Source organism: Lissotriton vulgaris, chromosome 6 (genome assembly GCF_964263255.1).
Source record: "Lissotriton vulgaris chromosome 6, aLisVul1.2, whole genome shotgun sequence".
Taxonomy (NCBI): Eukaryota; Metazoa; Chordata; class Amphibia; order Caudata; family Salamandridae; genus Lissotriton; species Lissotriton vulgaris.
The window spans coordinates 329,836,398-329,857,579 of record NC_141694.1 but is presented as its reverse complement, the minus strand read 5'-3'; the positions used below and the strand labels follow the sequence as shown (position 1 = coordinate 329,857,579).

Here is a 21,182-nt window from a genome sequence, read left to right as displayed (position 1 = left end):
GGGAACGACATTCACAACTGTTGGACAGGTTGAAGAATCTGAATTATGCTGCCCACTTGGCGAGAACACATCGCCTAGGTGACAAGCCTGGTAGACTGCTATCATGGCTGATCAGACGTGACGCTCAGACCACGCCGGTGATGGCTATACGCACTACCCTAAACACCATTGTCTACACTCAGAGGGCTATCCACGAGACCTTCACATCGCACTATGAGGGCCTTTACCGCTCTCGTTTTCGCCACTCAACTGACGACATCTCAGCATATCTGTTGGCCTGGCCATCTCCAACATCCACCAATGAGCAGCGGGGAGACTTGGAAGCACCGCTCACATCGGAAGAACTGCGGAGGACTATCTTTTCCCTCTCCAATGGCAGGTCCCCGGGCCCAGACGGATTGCCCGCGAAATTCTACAAGGCTTACTCCGTTATCCTTATTCCCGAATTGCTGCGCATATATAGCGCAGCAATTGCAGATTCTGCCCTTCCGCCTTCCCTGAACGAGGCGAATCTGGTGTCCCTCCTGAAGCCGGGCAGAGAAGAGCTCAGTCTGGGCTCGTATAGACCGCTTGCTCTCCTCAACACTGACTACAAAATCCTGGCATCCACGCTGGCCCAACGACTGGCCCCCCTAGTGCCAGGCTTGGTGCACACTGACCAGAACGGTTTTGTACCAACTCGCAGTACGTCGTATAACATCAGACAGCTGGTTAGAATCCAAAGCCTGGCTACGACCCGATGGCCTTCCTCAGGATGCCTGGTCCTTGACCTCGAAAAGGCATTCGACTCGGTGGAGTGGCCCTACCTGCAGTTCGTGCTGGAGAAGTTTGGCTTGGGTGATAATTTTCTCCAGATGGTGGAACTCCTGTACCAGGAACCTACAGTGCGAGTCCGCACGGGTAAACTACTCTCAGACCCTCTCTGAGTATGCAGAGGCACTAGACAGGGGTGTCCTCTTTCTCCCTTAATATTTGCACTCATGATGGAACCCCTGGCGGCGCGGCTCCGTGCTTCCGGCGCGGACTGGGGCATCCCTCTCGCCGACGGGCTGCACGCGGTATCACTATACGCAGATGATCTGCTCCTCTACATTAGGGACCTGACCTGTTTCCCGCGTGTCCTATCCGAAATATTTCGCAAATTTGGGGAGATGTCGGGACTTAAAGTCCACTGGGCAAAGTCCGGTGTATATTCCTTTGCTGCCGACACGCCAGAATGTGACATAGTGGTGTTGGGTGAACGACTTGTTTGGTACCTGACCACTTTATGCTACTTGGGAGTGCATGTATACCGTAACCCCACTGACTTACTGGATGGCAATCTGGTACGGGTAGTTTCATCACTCACAGCTCAGGTGACCTTTTGGAACTCCCTCCCACTTAACGTCCCAAGTCGCATCACGCTGACAAAAATGATAGTGCTGCCTAAACTATTGTATTTCTATGCCAACATTCCTATTTATATCCCGACCAGAATATTCCGGGAGTTAGAAACCCTAACCAGAAGACTGATATGGAGCACTGGGCGACCCCGGGTGGCCCTAAAGACATTGTATGCCTCGGTTGAGAGTGGTGGATTGCCGGTTCCCAACCAGGAACTCTATTACCTGGCGCCCAGCTACAATGGGTGGCCTACTGGCTGAGCGGAAAAAATCGGGGGGATACTGCTACGGAGGACGTAGTTCTGACAAAGGCACAAGTCCATGCGCTGTTCCACCCTTTAGCCAAGGTCAGATGTCCAGAGCAAATGCACCTAGCGACAGCGCAGAACTGCTACGTGAGGAGCCTGAAACTCACAAAATCCATTAAACCATATGCCCCAAATTTACCGTTGCTAGGGCTACCCTGGGAAGGTGGAGCTCTCACAGAGGCTGTATTAAGTAGCTGGGCGCAAGCTGACCTGGAGGGACTGTGAGACTTGTACTCTGAAGGTGCACTACTACCATTTGAGACGCTGGCGGCCACCACGGGGCTATCAGTCGGTCAATTCCTCACGCAGGTCTGGGGCGATCTCACAGCAGAGCTACCCACCCACCTGTTGATACAGTATCTGCATGTGATGGGGAATGGTTCCCACATTGTTCATTGGCTGGCACAGGCCCTGCATATACACACCCAGTTCTCCCCACAGCGCTTACGCGACAAATGGATTGAGGATAGGGGGCGGGACTGGACTGATAGGGAATGGGCGATGGTGTTGGCGGGTGTGTTGAACATCCCGCGCAACTCCCGCTTTAAAATTATCCAATACTTCATCATACACTGTGCGTATCTATCCCTAGATAAAATAAATCGCTATTTTAACCTTGACACTACGGCGTGCCCCAGGTGTAAGTTAGTGGATGCAAACTTTTTACTTATGCTCTGGACATGTCCACTCCTGTACGACTATTGGTCAGCAATATCGACCTCTCTGGCGGCGTCCACCCAGGGAAGCTTACCACACACATGGGAGGCTTGTCTACTGGGCCTGTATAGGCGAAACAATCGAAAGCCCAGGCTAGGTTCTGGGACCTTGGATTAATAATGGCAAAGAGGCTAGTCACAAAACGCTGGAAAAATGGAGAGCCTCCCCAAGCCATACACTGGCGCACTTCCTTTGATACCTGGGCGCAAGCAGAAAGCGTAGCCCTACGCAGGGAGGAAACAGCGGGGATTCGCATTTACCCAATAGCTCAAACCTGGGATGACACCCTAGTTGCTTTTCACCGAGTATGCATACAAAGTGGGATCACATAGAGGCTCCTCCCTCTGAGCGCCACCTGACCCCCCCCTTTCTTTCTTCCCCCTTCCTCCTCTCCTTCCCTCTAGTCTACCTATCGGCCCCTCCCCTACCCGCCCCCATCCAGACAGAGACCTTCCTTGAAGGTTCTCCCCCACCGCCGCGCCGCCCCTGCGGCCGCTACACACGGCATGGGACTACACCCACTACAGACACGACTACACATGCACTTACCACTGCCCGTATTCCCGTCCCATTTGTTTAAATGCAAGCTTTGTATTTCTTTCTATGCCCCCCTTCCTTCCTTTTTTTTCCCCCTTTTGTTGGCTTACAGCCCCTATTTTCACAAGTTCTTAATCACTGTTTATAGTCTGAGCAAATGATATTGTGTATTGACTGTTTGCAGGTCCTCTTTCTTGCGCTCTACGGGGTGATTATAAGACAACACTGGCCACACAGTTGTAGATATCACCCCTGGGATGGGCGTGATACTCATGGACATAACGTAAGAGACACGCCCCGCAAATAGGGGACGATGACTAACACTACGTATGTTTCTTCAATGCGGTAGCAACCTGCCTGCCCGGCTTTCCCTCATCTTAACGCTCCTTGAGACTTGGATACTACCTTTGCCCAGAGACACACCACACCTTTCCTGCTTAATGCTCTCTCGTCAGTCCTCTGACGTGATCAATCTCTTCTTATCGACCAACTTATTGTTATGGGTACCCCGCCTTACGGGCTTTTGTTTTCTACCGATGGAACTGGGCAGAGCTGTCGTTCCAGCAAACTGTTGTCATGGAGAAGTATCTTTGTACAGCTGCATCCTTGTCATTCTATGCTTTAAACTGATTTATATTCTTCAATTGTGTGCTCATGTGTAGATAACGGATGTATAATGACATACTTTATCAATACTACTGCTGTGCTATTTTGCCGTCCTGTATTCTAATGAAAGAAATGCAATAAAACATATTCAAACGAAAAAAAAACATTACGTACATAACTAACACCATGAATGAAAAAAAATATTAAAATCTTAATGTAAAATTATTAATTAACATGAAAAATAAACTCATATTGTGAAAAAACTATCAATTTATATGTTGATAGTTTGTCTAAACACCATTGAAAGCCTTTCTTGCTTCCTTCAGTCAAGGGAAGGCTGGTGCAGGTGTTCACGGACATCACCACCACCATGTGGTACTGCAGCAGACAGGGAGGGTTGGGGTTGTGGACCCTTCACCAAGAGGCTCTGTCTCTATGTACATGGCTGAAACCCTGGTGGTTCAGCACCTGGCGTGCTCGCTCAACGTCTGGGTGGGCAAAATCAGCTAAAGATGCTTAGCGGATAATGAATGGTGCCTCCACTCTGAGGTGGTAAAAAGCCAGTGGGGATGGCATTGATTGGATCTGTTCACCACCACAAAAGAACAAGCAATGTCTTCTGTTTAACACGCTAGAGTTTCAAAGGTGACTCTCATTCTGAGATGCTTGTCATCTCGAGTCGATCTCCGATTTCCTGTATGCCTTTCCACCTATAATGCTCCTGCTCAGAATTCTCAAGAAGATCAGGAACAACTGGGCCCAATTTAGTGGCTCCAGATTGGGCACGTAGAGTCTGGTATTCCGAGCTTTTCAGCATGGTCATCGGTCCCCCGATAAGGCTGCCTCTTTGAGAGGATATTCTGTCCCAGAAATAGGGAAGGGTTCTGCACCCGAACCTGTGCACACTTCAACTTCATGCGTGGAGATTGAGCAGCAACAATTGACTGCTTTTGATCTTCCTCCTGAAGTCTGTGATGTTATTCTAGCAGACAGGTGTCCCTCCACCAAGTCTGTATACACCTGCTGTTGGGATATGTTCGTGACATGGTGTGATTCTAGCAACATTGACCCACTTTCTACATCTCTCTCCAAGGTTCTCCTGTTTGCTCTATCATTCTGCTATGAGCACATAGAAATATCTATCAGCCATTTCAGCATTTTTGCAGTTGCCAGACCAACCTTCCTAGTTCATTGAAGTCACCTGTTGTGGCTAGATTTCTGAAAGGCTTGCAGCACGTCTACCCCAAGGTCAATCAACATGCCCCTGTGGGACTAAATCTTGCTCTAACCTTCTTGATCTGTGCACCCTTTGAGCCTCTGCACAATTGCCCTCTTAGGCTATTTATCATCAAAACTGCCTTTCGAGTGGCATTCACATCGGCGGAGGAAGGTCAGTGAATTGCAGGCACTCTCAGCGCACCCTCGCTATATAGGTCCTCCGGATGCATGCCTTCTTTCTGAAGGTTGTAACTCCCTTGCATGTAGGCCAGAACATCTCCTGCTTACCTTCTGAGCTCCGCCACACCCCTCCAAAGAGGAGGACGGACTCCACCATCTGGACCCCAAAAGAGTGTTGTTGTTTCGCCTTGATTTGCACAAAAGAGTTCCAGGTAGGCGATCAACGTTTTGTGGGGTTATGCCGGAGCTAAAAAAGGGAAGGCTGTACAGAAATGGACCATCTCAAGATGGATAGTGCTCTGCATCAAGATCTGCTATGCACTGGCCAAGAAGCAACTCCCTGAGGGTTTGTGTGATCATTCCACCAGAGCTAAGGCTGCAACCATTACGTTAGCCCGCTGAGTCCCTGTTCTTGATATCTGTCAGACAGCAACATAGGCATCGTTGCTCACTTTGGCCAAAAACAACTATCTAGGTAGTCCTGTACGTCTCAGTGAGCACTTCCAACCATTCGGTCCTGCAGGACTTTTTTGGTTTAAATTAACTTTGTTAAACTCAACTCCGGCAAGGCATTGCTTTGTTATCTAGTTTAAGGTAAGGAATCTGGGGCTAGAAGTATCAGGTAAACAAGTTACTTACCTTTGGTCCGCCGCCAGGGCCAGTGATGCTGCCCAAATCCCTAGGGACACCCTGCATAGGTGGAGTCGTGAGGAGCTATTTGCCCTCAGACTTTCCTCTTGCTGCACTCTGACTATTTTACACCTGGGGGCCTAAAATAATCCTATTTAAGTCCCTACTGTGGCTTTTCTCCCACCTCTAGCGGGTACTTGGAGTGAGTTAAGGGTAACCTGCTCCAATCCGGCCAAGCCCCCTTTGGGCGTGGAGATAAAAGCCTGCTTGATCAACTGCAGATCTTTGCCCAAGCATGCCTTGGACATATATCAGTCTCTTGCAGATAACAACTGGGATATTATGTTCTTGACCAAGACATGGCTACTGGAAGATTCCAACCCTGTGGTGACTCTAGCGGTCCCCGAAGGATACTGACTGGATGAACCGCATATTTTTTTAAAACTGAATGCGGACAAGACAGGTCCTGTTTTTTAATCAACCAACGCCCGTCCAATATATGGTGGCCATCGGAATTATGTGATGCACCCATTCCGAAGGACTCGGTCAGAAATCTAGGTGTGAGATGGGACAAAGATCTGTCCCTCACTACCCATGTACAATCTATTTTGGTGGCTTGTTTTGGCAAAATTAAAACAGTCAGGAAATGTATAAATGTTCTGCCTGACTCAACCCGCAAAACTGTGGTCCACGCTCTAATCCCATCCCACCTTGATTAATATACGAACAGCCTGTACATGGGTTTGCCGCTTTCTCTAATCCATAGACTCCAGACCATTCAAAATGCGGCAACCCGACTGGTCTACAGGGCCCGCTTCGACACCACGTCACTCTTTATCTCAGTCGACTACAATGGTTGCCCATAGCCAAGCGAATTGAATTTAAGGCCCTGACGTTTGCCTTTCAAGCAGACAAAGGGAGTGGGCCTTTCTATCTGAAGAGGAGACCTCGCCCTTATCAACAAGACAGAATTTTAAGATCCAACCTCAAACACTTTCTCTACACACCGCCATTTACGAAAGCAAGAAAGGGTGTCAGAACGTTTGAGGTGGGTACCACCAAATGTTGGAATAAACTTCCCCCCCCCCCCCCCCCCCCCCCCCAACTTAATGTTGCAGTCCGAACAGGAATTCAGAAAGGCCTTAAAAACCTGTCTCTTTAGTCCGAAAGACTAGTTTTGCTTTGTCCTCTGCCTTGCTCACTGTCTCTTATAGCGCTGGGACACCCCATGTGGGGTAGCTACACTCTCTATAAAGGTCTTTTATTATTCGGAAACTCCTCAACTTGTAAAGACTCTATCTAGCTGCAGATTTCTTACTGACCCTTCCGTTTTTCCCGCTCTGTGAGCAGATTGATGTGTACGGGACACCTTCTTCAGGGCATTAGTATTTCACGCCAGTGGTCAGTTCTCATCGTGGTTCCGTGCTCCTGGCTTGGAAAGTGGCAAAAGGAACTGATGTCAGCATGCTGAGGTGGCACTTACATAGGTACCACACATGTCATTTCCTGTGTGGACACCTCTGACTCTGAGCCAAATGATATCACCTACCGACATGCAGGGTTACTGTCCAAAAACCTCTGGAGGATATTCTGAGGTATTGAGTCTGCAGCAGGGTAGAGCTTCTACCTGATAAGACATATCTGAAAGTAAGATTCATTTTCATCTGTACACAATGTGATTTTTTTCACCTCCTTGTCCCAAACCTGATACCCTTTACACTGTTAACTATCAAGATTGCACAAGAGACCTGTGTTGTTTCTGCAGTAATTTTGACTTAGCTCATCCCATCAATTAGTATTTTGGTGATCTTTCAGAGTAAATAAACCAAAAAATGCCAATGAAATTAATCAAAAGGCTATCCAGCACACATTCAAGTTAGACCAATTAATTCAATCGATGGTTTAACAGTGTGACACCATAAGAAAAGAGTGCATATCTAACTGTCCCTCAAAAACCATCTATCACTGTTACATGATAACAGCTATATCTCCCATTGATACATCCTGCTTGAGGAGGGTGATTAACAAACTTCATAACACTCAGTATCTGCATATAATTTAAAAATAATCATGCTCTAGGTGATACAATTGGTATGAAAATTCCCAGACTTGGGTTGGCATAAATTTAGATATTTGACCAGACTTTTGTGCTCACAAAAAACTTCATAGTAGAAAACATTTTAATAAATGCCGGGGAAAATTTAGACGAAAGCCTAATCAATTAATTATATGTTCGAGGCATATGAGCTGCAGATTACACACTCTGCTTAGATCGCCACCTAGTGTTGGGCCCGGATGTTTGCAGTTTGTTTTTGTCCTGAAAAGTTCTTTGGAAGTCAATAGATAGGTGACTCCTCCTTTGGACCATTTTGCGCATGGACTTCGCTCCATCCTCAGAATGTTTTTTTCCGCCACCGGGCTCGGATGTGTTTCCAGCACTCCAGTTTGGAACCGATTTTCCTTCTGCGCGCAATTCTCACCCAGTTCGACTGTATTGTTTTGTTCGCGGTCCCCATCAACGTGACTCTTCACCACTTCGAAGTCTTCGATTCCGGTCGTCGACGAAGGCCTTCGGGCCTACGTAGGCCTTACTCTCTGGCTCATGGAAAGGATGCCACTCAAGAAGTGTCCTCGATGTAGATCGAAGTTTCCCCACACCGATCTACATGAGGTGTGCAACCTTTGCCTCTCACCGGAGCACGAGGCCAAAGACTGTTCCGCTTGTGCCTCCTTCCGCTCCAAGAAGACAATTCGGGACCGACAAGCTCGAAGAACAATGGCTGGCTCGTCCGCATCGATCCCGGACAACATATTCCATGAGGGCGTCGACGTGCCAGAACAGCAGCGGGACGAAATTAGCGCCAGTTCCTCCGATGCCGAAGACTCAGATGTCGAGGACATCACTCCAGCTCAACAGGTCGTAAGTAAGAACGTCGACCCGACCCTTCCTCGACACCCTCCAAAAAGGCTTCGGTCACACCCTCACCTTCGGGCCTAGGTGCACACCGAGAGACTGCTTCCCACGCCCCGCCCTCGGGTTCGGCAAGGAAGCCTACTAAGCCTTCAGGCGGCTCGAATCAGCCTATTCTCGTTGTGGACCCTACACTGACACCGAAAAAGAAGCCATCTTCCTCATCCACGCCGACCGCTGCTTCGACACCCAAGCACTTGGCGCCGAAGTCTGGCACCGGCTCATCAATGTCAATACCGCACTCGGAGCAGAGTAAAAAGCTGCATAAAGGTCCCGACTCCCACGCTTTGGAAATGAAAAAACCAACAGAACTGAAAAAACACGTTCGGGTTAAAGACATAGCAATAGATCACAGTTCTAAGCCAAAAGACCCTAGACCAGCTATCGAATCGGTGTCGAAAAACCTCCAGAACCGAAGGACTTGCCATACACAGAAGAGCCTTTTCTACCAGATCCTACTGAAAATACTCTTGTAAAGGATCCTAAGACTGGACAACTGTCTCTTAGCTCCAAGAAGAGAGGGCAAGAGGCGCCTGCCCTCCCCCTCCTCCACAGAAGAGAGACATTGCAACCTCTCCATTAAGGGTCCCTTCTCCACTTCCCCATACTCTTCCACCTCCTCTACCACATCATTCTCTTACACCATCCCCTAACCCAGATGATGATGTAGACACAGACTCTGATGACACAGGTGGGGGTGCTTATGAACCAGTAGGGAACGATAGTCCCCCTCAGTCACCTAATCCATGGGATGATTATAACACCCCTGATGTGCCTTATGTTCCTCAAGACAATGTATATCCCTCCAGGCCTTCCCCCCAGAAGACACTATAGGTGTTAACCTACTAGTCCAGAGGGCTGCCCAATACCATGGTCACACTCCAACAAGTCCTTCCTCTCCTATTACAAAATGACTTCCTTGCTACTCTAGATCTCAAGGACGCATACTTTCACATTCACAAAGCTCGCAGGAAGTATCTCAGATTTGTAATAGATGGGCAGCACTATCAATTCAAAGTACTCCCATTCGGAGTCACAACAGCACCAAGAGTATTCACCAAGTGAATAGCAGTAGTGGCAGCACATTTACGAAGACAGCACATCCACGTCTTCCCGTACCTCGGCGACTGGCTCATAAAAGCCAGCTCATACAACCAGTGTGTGAAACACACTCATGCCACGATCCAACTGCTCCACAACTTGGGGTTCACAATAAACCACACCAAGTCTCATCTGCAACCATCCAAAGTACAAAAGTACCTCGGTGCCACAATAAACACCTCAACCGCGCTAGCTTATCCCACTCCAGTAAGGATAGCCAGCATGCAAACTCTTCTCACAAAGTTTCAGCCACAACACTCCCTTTCAGCACAAGTGTTCATGCAGCTCATAGGGATGATGGCCTCTTGCATTCTCATAGTGCCCCATGCAAGACTTCAAATGCTTCCTCTACAAGAGTGCTTATCACGTCAATGGAACCAGGCTCAAGGTCAATTAACAGACCTAGTGTTGGTAGACGGTGGGACTCATCGCTCTCTGTATTGGTGGAACACCAAAAACCTTTCCAAAGGGCGATCGTACCTACAGCCAGTTCCTCAAATAGTCTTGACAGCGGATGCATCGCTCTCCGGCTGGGGAGCCCACCTACTAAAACACACCATGCAAGGCAGGGGGACACCGCAACAAAACTTACTCTAGATCAATCACCTGGAGTTACTAGCTATATTCCTGGCGCTGAAAGCTTTCCAAGGGCAAGTATCAAACAAAGCTGTGTTAGTCCGCACGGACAACATGACAGCCATGTATTACATACAGAAACCGGGTGGAACACACTCCCTGCAACTTTCTCAGCTAGCACAAACATATGGCGTTGGGCTATACCTCAAAACATATTCCTCTTAGCCCAGCATGTCCCAGGAGTACAAAATACCATAGCAGATCTGTTAAGTTGTCAGACACAACAGATCCACGAGTGGGAACTTCATCTGCAAGTTCTTCAACCATTCTTTCAGATGTGGGAACAACCTCAGATGGACCTCTTTGCCACCCACGAAAACGCCAAATGCCCAAGCTTCCCCGCCAGATATCCACACCCACTGTCCAAAGGCAATGTGATATGGATCAACTGGTCAAACAAATTTGCTTACGCTTTTCCACCTCTACCACTCATGCCACTAGTAGTATGCAAACTACAGCAGCATTCTCTAACCCTCATCCTAGTTGCTCCAACGTGGGCCAGACAGCCGTGGTACACTACACTGCTACAGCTGTCTAGTACCGCACCAAAAACTATAACTGTCTCCACGCCTTTTAACACAGAACCGTGGAGAGATTAGGCACCCGGACCCAGCTCAGCTCAACCTTGAGATCTGGCTCCTGAAATCCTAGAATTTGGATATCTTAACCTTCCTCCAAACTGCATGAATGTCATAAAAGAAGCTAGAAGTTCAACTACTAGAGCATGCTATGCAGCTAAGTGGAAACGCTTTGTAATATATTGTCACAACAACAATAATAATCCCCTAGACGTGTCTGTTCAACACATCATAGGATACACCTCCAAAGATGTAACTTAGCCTACACGTCTATTAGACTACATCTTGCAGCCATAGCAGCATATCTTCAAAACAGACAGCATCTATCTCTGTTCAGAGTGCCTGCTATGAAAGCCTTTATGGAAGGCCTTAAGAGAATAATTCCTCCCAGAGTACCACCTTCACCAGTGTGGAATTAGAACATTGTTCTCACACGGCTAATGGGACCACTCTTCGAACCTTTACATAAATGTGAACTACAATTTTTAACATGGAAGGTTGCGTTCCTAGTAGCTACTACTTCTCTACAGAGAGTTAGTGAACTACAAGCACTAACCATTCAAGAACCTTTCTTACAAATGCATCATAATAAGGTTGTTCTCCGTACTAATCCTAAATTCCTGCCCAAGGTCATTTCTCCCTTCCACCACAATCAGTCTGTGGAACTGCCCGTTTTCTTCTCGCAGCCACAAACAGTAGCAGAAAGAGCTCTTCATACCCTAGATGCTAAAAGAGCATTGCTATACTACATTGAGAGAACACAACCCTTTCGTAAGACCAAACAACTTTTTGTGTCTTTCTCACCACCACACAAGGGTAATCCCATATCAAAATCTGGTATAGCTAGATGGATTGTCAAATGCATACAGATTTGCTACCACAAAGCTAAACTTACGTTCTGTAGTAGGGGATCTCTGTGTATAGTCATAATCTAGTAAATAGTCCAGCTCATGTGCGGGGACCCCAGAGCAATCAAAAATAATCTCTTAAAATGTCTTCTGTGCAGTCCTGCATAGACACTTGAGAGAATTAAAGACAAATAATGCAGCCTATACCTGCAAGGCTACACTGTCCAGTACTTCAACTAGAAATGCAAAGGATATTCCACCAGTATCATATTCAACACAGTTCTTTTTTCCGGCTCCTGCTAGCAGGACCCTGGAGCATTAAGCTCTCCCTTTTTTGGGTGTTTTGTCTAATTTTTTGCGCTTTTCAAGTGTTTAGAGTGTTTCACTCAACGTGTTTTTGCCCTTTCTTTTACTGGTGTTTTATGGTGAGTTTGGCCACTCTTTTGTCTGATATGCCTTCCTTATTTGACAAATGCCCTGAGTTTGCCAGGAAGAAGGCTAAATCTGATCCACACAGGGTGTGTATCCTATGTCTCCCTTCTTCTCATGTCCCTGTGGATTGTGAGATCTGCCAGCAGTTCTCCAACAGGTCCCTGAAGGACAGAGAGAAGACTCGGCTCCAAGGACTGGAGCAAAGAAGACAGCAAGGTCAAGGTGGGTCTGGGCATGGAGAGGCCTCTTCCTCTGCCCGTACTTCGGCTTCTGGGGGGCTCCCCAGGAAAGAGAAGGCCAGAAAACGGCTCAGGTCTCAGTCGACGTCGATACCCTCGACGTCGGCGTCGAAAGGAATGACCACTGTCTGCTCCCCGTCTCCCCAGGGCTCTGGGTCGAGGGGATTAACGTCGAGACCTCGGACGAGGTCGACGTCGAGGACTGCTTCATCGTCAAGACGCTGTCGATGTTGTGAAGGGTCTTGAAGGCACCGGCGCTCGCCGCCGAGGCGACACCGCCGTTCGACGTCTACTCGAAGTTCGTCGTCGAGAAGAAGGTAATCGACGTCGAGAAAGAGATCATCGACGTCAAGAAGAAGATATTAGACGTCGAGAAGGAAATCAGCGACGTCGAGAAGGAGAAAATCGAGCTCCAGGGGGCGTTCTAAGGCCAGGTCGGAGTCCCAGGGCTCTGTATTCAGCCTTTCCTCGGCTTCCACGAGCCCACGGTCGCGGCAGCGCCATCGCTCGTCCACGAGGTCGGCTTCGAAGTCACCCCCTTCAAGACCGGCGCAGAAAAGGAGAGTGGTAGAGTCTCCGGGCTCGGAGTGCTCCCAGACCTTTTCGCCCTCACGGCCCAGGACGTCTACGCCTCCCCCGTTGCCCAAGGGCCCTCCTCCGCGTAATCCTTTGCCTCCACCGCCTCCTCCTCCTCCTCATAACCCTCCTCCTCCTCCACCGCCACCTCCACCGAGGTCCCTCTCCTTGCCTCATCTCCCGACACCACCTGCGGGGCCTCCATGTCCTAGGCTCCCGCATCATCCACAGCTCCCTCCTTTATGGCCAGTGGATAAACCAAGGCAGAGGAGGTCGAGATCTCGCTCCAGACGGAGAGACAGATCCAGAAGTGACCATCGCTCTTCCACACGGTCCAGACGGCGCCACAGGAGGGACAGGTCTAGGTCCCGCCTCACGGAATCGTCCAGTGCCCGGGACTATTCACCCACATTGTCGGACTCCCCTCGGACGAGGTTGTCTCTAGTAGACGACATAGTCTCCTTCCAAGAGGTGTTGTTACGTGGGGCAGCAAAACTGGGCATTACACTCACGGTGCCCACGCCATCGACTTCAATCATCTTCGAGACCCTGAACAAGAAACCGCTGTCTCGCCCCTTGTTGCCCTTGGTGCCAGGGCTGGAGGAACCTGCCATGGAGCTCTTCCTCACCCCTGCCTCTACAAAATCGGCACCTACCAGGCTGCAAAAGAAATACAGGGCCCCGGACTCAGACCCGGTGTTCCTTCGCTCGGACCCTCTACCGGACTCTGTGATTGTGACTGCGGCAAGAAAACAGCACGCCACCGCCCCGTCGTCGACGGTGCCTCCTGATAAGGAGAGCCGCTTGATGGACTCGCCCGGCAGGAAAGTCTGCGGTACGGCCTCCACTTCGATGAAGGCCGCGAGTGCCTCAGCTCTGTTGGGCCGTTACGACCTGGCCTTATGGGAGTCCCTACAGCAGTTCCTAGAACACCTGCCCAGGGATAGAAGGGAGGATTTCCAAGAGCTCATTAATGAGGGGATGATGGTCTCCAACCAGGTGATAAGCTCGGCTGCGGATTCCTCGCTCTTGGCAGCCCACGGGTACTGCCATGGGTTCAACCTGCGGCGCCACGCCTGGTTGCGTCTGACGTCACTGAAGCCAGAGGCGCAGCAGAGGGTCGCCAACCTACCGTTTTCAGGGGCAACCCTGTTCGGCAAGCATGCGGATGAGGAGATGGCCCGCATGAAGGCGGAGGCTGAAACCCTGACGTCTGTCGGGTTGGAGAAGCCAAGGGAACCGAGGAAGACCTTCCGCCCGTTCCAGAGGCGTTACGGTGCGCAGGGCAGAGGGCAAGGTCGGAAGGCTGGAAAGCAGCAACAGCAGCAGTACCAGCGGCGGCCGTTCCAAAAGCGCCAGAGGGGCAGAGGTGGTCAACAGTCCTCCTCCGCGAACAAGGGCCCAGACGGGTCTAAGCCCTGAGGTGCTACTTCCCCCTCGTCCGTTACCCGCTCCGGTGGGGGGAAGCATACAAAATTACTTGGCAGAATGGAGAAACATTACTCAGGACAAGTGGGTGCTAAATATTGTTTGCAATGGATACAGTCTTCGTTTTCTCAGCCCACCTCCAGCGATTCCACCGGTTTGCCCCCAGGTCCAACTGCGCGAGCTCCAGGCGGAGGCCGATACCTTGTTAAGAAAAAGGGCGATAGAAGACGTCCCTCTGTCTCAAAGGGGAAAGGGTCTTTACTCACGCTTCTTTCTGGTACGCAAGAACAACAAGAACGAGTTCAGGCCCATTCTGGATTTGCGACAAGCAAACAAATGGATTCGCAGGGAGAAGTTTTGCATGCTGTCTTTGCACCAGATTTACCCTCAGCTGCAAAGGGGAGACTGGCTTTGCGCGATAGATCTGCAGGATGCGTACTTCCATGTGCCTATTGCACAGAAGCACCGGAAGTTCCTGCGCTTCCAAGTAGGCACCAATCACTATCAATACACCGTACTCCCGTTTGGACTGAAGTCTGCGCCCAGGACTTTTTCAAAGTGCATGGCAGTAGTGGCTGCACACCTGAGAAAGAACAAGGTGTTTGTTTACCCTTACCTGGACGATTGTTTGATCAAAGTCTCTACCTTCCAGGAAGCGCAATTGCACTTCAACAAGACACATGTTCTGTTGAACCAGCTGGGGTTGCACATAAACATGTCCAAGTCTGTCCCAACTCCGGTCCAGTGCCTACAGTACTTGGGAGCCTCCATCAATACGCTGTCAGCAAGTGTGACTCCTTCGGAGAAGAGACCCTTATCGCTCCTTTGGAAGGCTCAGCCTCTCATGGCTGTTCCATCTACAACAGTGAGGACGGTGTGTCTTCTCTACTGGGGTCGATGGCCTCTTGTATCTTCCTCACTCCACATGCACGCCTACACATGAGGCCGCTACAGGAATGTCTGGAGGATCAGTGGGACCAGAGGCGAGGGAACTGGGACGACAGGATACGACTGTCTCTGCACGCTCAGCAGTCCCTGAGATGATGGTGTTCAGCAGAGAACCTCCTCAAGGAGGTTCCGTTCCCCAAGGACATTCCCACTCAGACTATTGTGACGGATGCTTCTCTCCACGGCTGGGGAGCGCATTCCGGACGGTTACAGATCCAAGGGACGTGGTCCCCGACAGAATCCACGTACCACATAATTTCCCTGGAACTCAGAGCTGTTCACTTGGCGCTGAAGGCCTTTCAGCCATCCTTCCAGACCAACTCTCTGCTTGTACAAATGGACAATACGACCACGACCAGCTTTCTGTACGCTTTTCCGCCCATTCCCCTGATTCCGGTAGTGCTCATCAATCTGTCCCAGTCCAAAATAACTCGTAAAACGAGTAGACTTTGCCTCATAGGAAGACGAGGATAGCCCCGTCGGCAAACTCCATGGAGTTTGCCGAAGGGGTTATCCTCGAGGACCCGGTGGAAAGCGGTTAGGTTAACCAGCTTTTCTGTATTCCGGTCGCAACAGACTTGGAAATCCAGCCTGTCCCCGTCTTCCTATGAGGCAAAGTCTACTCGTTTTACGAGTTATTTTTTTCACTGACTCCAGACCCTGGAAGTCTACCAGCCTGACTGTGAGTTTACAGCCAAGTTTTGAGGGCCGAGGGTTGGGTGCACCTTAGCGAGTGCATACCGCCCAGGTTCTTCTTTCTTACCCCTTTTTGGTCCTGACGAAAACCTGGAAATCCCTTACACAGGTTGAAACATGTAGACCCAAGCACTTTTCACATAGATATAGTCGGTCAATTTAACCCACTTTGATATCTTGACTTTGTTTTTAATATTGTCCAGTACCTTCAGATTAAAGTTTTATTGAAGGTATACTGTGCCAATTTTTAACATCACTTTTTGCACTACACTAAAAAATTACCCGCGCCACTGTAATTCAGGTGTCACAGCACACCAGGATGGCACTCGGCTATCCGGGTGGGACCCCGATGATGAAGCATGTCACCAACCAGTTTGGTGAGTGAGGGGTCTTCTAAACAAGGAACATCTTACTTGTGTTTTCATCCATTCCCCCATCTCCATTAGGACCACTACCCGGTTCTTTGGTGATACGCCTCCTTTTTCTTTACATATATAACAGATACCCCCACTACAGAACTGGAGTTACAGGTAAGAAACTACTCCTTATCTGTTCCTCCTAAAGCCCATTCTACAAGGAAAATAGGGGCTTCAATGGCATTTTTAGGGAACATTTTTCTAGATAACACCTGCGGAGCAGCTACATGGTTTACACCGCACACATTCACAAAACACCATTGTGTAGATGTGCAAACCAAGCAACACACTAATGTGGGCCAGGCTGTTCTCAAAACATTATTTCAAACTACTGCAAGAGATAGGGGTGGTCGCCGCTAACAGTGGGTACTGCTATACAATCTATGCAGTCTGATCTGCAACTCGTATGCCTCGAACGGAAAAAACTACTTACCAGTATACATCTGTTCTTGGCATGTGGAGCTGCAGAGTTACACACGCCCACCCGCCTCCCCGGATACCCTTGTCTGTTCCAGTATTATCTTAATTCGATACAGCTTACATGGACATCCTTCCTTTTCTTGCAAAGCTCCATCATTTCCCTAATGGCGAAAAACATATCAGAGGATGGAGCTGATGCCCATGCGCAATGTGGTCCAAAGAAGAAGTCACCTATCTGGTGACTTGCAAAAAACTTTTCAGGACAAAAACAAACTGCAAACATCCGGGCCCAACGCTAGGTGGCGATCTATGCACAGTGTGTAACTCTGCAACTCTACATGCCAAGAACAGATGCATACTGGTAAGTAGCATTTTCCTTCCTCCTCCCTAATTTTAGCATCTACCAAAATAGCATCATATGGGTCCAGTAGTAGCAAAGATTCAGAATGGTTTCAGTTTCCCCCTTGTGGGTTTTTAAATGCACTTGAGTATATTCTAGTTATGAACGTTTGAAAACAAATTCTGTTAGTTGGCACAAACTCTCCACCTTTTTCCAATACTAATAATCTCATCCTCTAATTTTCAATTTTTGTTGTTTCAATAGTTAAGTACTTTCTGACCTCATACTTTGATTCCTGGTCAGGCTATCTGGTAAATTCCAGCTCATTCATTTCACAAGAAATTGAACTTTAAAGGCAAAATATTAAAGTCTGCCATAACTATATACATCTTTTTGGTCCACCGGGTGACAGATGTTGAACAGCTGGGGCTTGTCAATGATGGGTCTAATCAATTGATGTAGCTTGTGTTCTAAAGTTTTCTAGTGTCTCTTTGTGCGGACTCCAACCAAGATAAAAAAATAGAAGACTATGATATTTAAAAAACAGTGGTGTAAGTTTGGTGGTGACTATACTTAAGGCAGTGACATAGTTTATCGTGGTATGGTGTATTTTAACAAGCATGCATATAGTTTTGCCACCAATTATATATTAAAAGTGGGGTGCCCCAAATAGAAAACATGAATATGAAAATTAATGCTAGAAGAATCAGATTCTCTACGTGTTGCAATTAATGAATCACAGCTTTGTCAGTAGCCATAACAGAATGCCATTAAATAATAGATCTGAGTCAGGTTATTATTTACGTGTAGCTGGTAAAAGTGGCATGAGATCTGGTCCTTGCTTTAGAGATGATGTTTTAGTATTCTGCACGTGGACCCGTAAGCAATTAAATTGGTTGCTTTAATTGAGATGAGAAGTTTCTTTGCTGACAATATACAGATACTGCTAGTGTAGCCACTGGAAGCATTGGGGCTGCTGGACCAGATGTTGTTTTTGTTTGAAAATCTGTAACTGTTGTGCAGTGCTATTAAAAACATGTTTGATTTTATTTTTCCAGATCGGCCACATAGATGGTGAACCTACTCGCAGGGGAGCTTTTCCTGTGTCATTTGTGCACTTTGTTGCTGAATAAACCACTGTTGGAAAGCAAATGCATAGCAGCAATGACGTGTCTCAGAAAAGTGCGGACCTAGTCAAATATCTTCTTTCTTGTATGCCTCTTTATTTTTCCATGCTCACAGATTAACACCTTTGTAATAGTGTTTTTTAAGTCTTATATACCCATGGTATTTATTTTCCTTAAAGGAAATGTGATGTAGATACTTATTTCCGACTGTTTAGGGTCTCTGTATATGCTTACATATTTTCTAGAATTAACACTGTTCTGTCTTAATATTTTGTAAGATCAGAACTATTTCTAGTCTTTAATTTATGCATCAAAATAGGTTACGTTTTTAAATGGCCATTTTGTACATTAAAATAAAATGTTAGTAGGTCTTCTTAGCATTACTACTGGGACTTATTCTATAAATGTCATGTGTCATTTAATAATGTACTGAATCTGCTATTCCTGAATTTAGTCTAAGTACTAAAGATGATGGGAGCAGAACTTCTCTTATAATAACTTTTTGGTTGTAACTGAAACATTAAAAATGTTCTAGTTTTTTCCTTGCACTTTAATGCACACTGACATAAATCCCCTTGTATATGTTTCCATGATGCACCATGGAATGATATCTTTATCCTCATTCATGAGGATGTTCATCTGTATATGATGCACAGCTGGCATAGCTCCATAAGGTATTTGTCCTTGTTCTCCAGTGTGAAGCAGCAAGCCAAATCCATTCATTTATCTTACACTCCACAATGAATATATTGGTGGCTGTGGCATAAATATAATCTGGTTTGACAGTGTACTGTATTTGCATGAATGTTAGCAGGACCACAAAGATGATGGTTATTTCCTGACAGATAATTGTATTTTTAAGTGTGTATATCACAACTAATATTTTTGTGGCCCTTGTTTGGAGCCTCCATAACAACATTTTAAATGTCTCCTATATGTTTATACTTTTGTACTTAGACCTTTTGCCTAAAAAAGCATTTACACACATACTGTTCTGGGCCTTTCAACTGGCAGTTGTACATGCACAAAAATTGATAGGATATTCCATACCTGTGTTACCTCAACTGTGACATTTAAGTCTCATCTTATTCTCTGCCATTCTCAATGTGTATTAAACAGGGAAAGCATTTGAGCGGGAATCAACAACTGGCAATTTTATAGAATATGTAGAAGTTTGTGTACCGATGGGTACAAAGATTTTGTAACTTCCTGAAAAACCGTTACTAATAAATGCAATTATGAAAGCTGCACGTGTGTTCCCAGCCGTTGTTATACAAATAAAATAACTTGTCTTTTATTTGTAACTGGGACATCAAACTAGAAAAACTTTACTCAGGGTTTTTCAGACAATGCTGCCCAAACTGTGCAGTTTGTGACCATGGCTGAGCATGCTACTGCTGCTTAATCTACATCATTCTTAAGAATAATAAAGTGCATAAGAAGGTAGGATGTACTTTTTTGCAAAGCTACTGTGATTGGCTAATACTTTAATTTTAGAATAAGAGATCTCATTTTATGTTGCTTTTAACAACAACAACAAAAGTAGAATTTGCTTTCTTAGGCAATCATAAAAGACTTGCCTTTTGGGCACTGAAAGATCCTGTAAGATCACTGCAAACAGGCTGGAAGATTGATTATCCACAACCATGGCTATCATTCCGGATACACTGTGATTCTCCCTCGTTCACCCTTTTTGTTAGAATGTTCTATATAATGGCAATAACTCTTCACATTGTGTCTGGGTGATAAGCTGGACTTTATCATGTCTTGGTTTTCTTTTAAGTGGCTTTGTTATAGTCCAGATAGACAGAAACTGGAAAATGTTTTACTTCTTTTTTGCTTTAAATAATATAATCTTAACATTAATACTAAAGTGCTTACCCACTTATTCTTGAGTATTTTGAACACTAGAAAGTTGACATACATTCACTTTGCACAGTTTCAATAAACTACTTACTTTTTAAATTGTATATGTTTGTGTATAATCTGATCTCGTTTTGGTGTCCCAGCTGAAACATCAGTCATAATATTATCTTCATTACAGTGCACAGATCCACAGTTTCCACTTACATCACTATGAATGTTATTATATGTTGTTTAATAGTACATTGGTGAATCTGCTACACACATAAAAAAATTATTTTTGCAGTACTATTAAAAAGTAACAACATTTCTCTTGGCGAAGTGTTGTGTCTCAAGGGCAAAATAACTATCATTGTTCATATTTTAAAGAAAGTACTTAAGAGTTTTTTTAAGGTGTGTATCATGTTTATTTGTATTTCTTTTTGTAAATTAGCACTGACTTTGATATCAGAAAATATAGGGGTCTGTTTACTATTTTTCAAAATGTTATATGTATCATGGATAATCATGTAAATACCACTTAAATGATATTTGAAATGAATGTTTAATAGATACTAAGGTTTTGGTGTAGTTGCAGAGCAACTATATATAAATATATTGTATACCCTGAATTAACTTTTATTTTCAGTGTACTGAATGCAGGGATTTATAATTAGGACATGGTTGACAAATCATTTTAACCTTTCACACCAGTTTACTGGGAAGAAAAATAAAGCCTAAAAAACAGTCTTGTATCTTTTTTATAATGTTGAACAATGCTGTATAGACAATATTTTCTAAGGCATGTATTTTCTCCTTTATGGTGCCCCTCACACTATAACACTTCAAATATTTCTAGGCTACAGAAGACAATCTCAAATGTAAGTGTGATTATTGTGGATTATAACCCTTAGCTCTTGCTATTTCAGTTGAAGTTTGTGTTGTAATGAAATTCTGGTAGCTGAGGTGTAGTTTATAGATGAATATATTTGTGTTAGTTGCAGAT

The 21,182-nt window shown here is 46.4% G+C and overlaps 1 protein-coding gene across 2 annotated transcripts in view; it reads left to right on the top strand.

Moving 5' to 3' along the window:
- Positions 1-20,923, top strand: part of ASAP2 (ArfGAP with SH3 domain, ankyrin repeat and PH domain 2) — a 1,186,778-nt gene extending 1,165,855 nt beyond the window's left edge. For both annotated transcript variants that reach the window (XM_086926365.1, XM_086926364.1), the window contains exon 28: positions 18,266-20,923. In XM_086926365.1, the coding sequence (XP_086782491.1) occupies positions 18,266-18,340 (75 nt within the window). In that variant the 3' untranslated portion in view covers positions 18,341-20,923. The remainder of the gene's footprint in view (positions 1-18,265) is intronic.
- Positions 20,924-21,182: the final 259 nt, after the last annotated feature.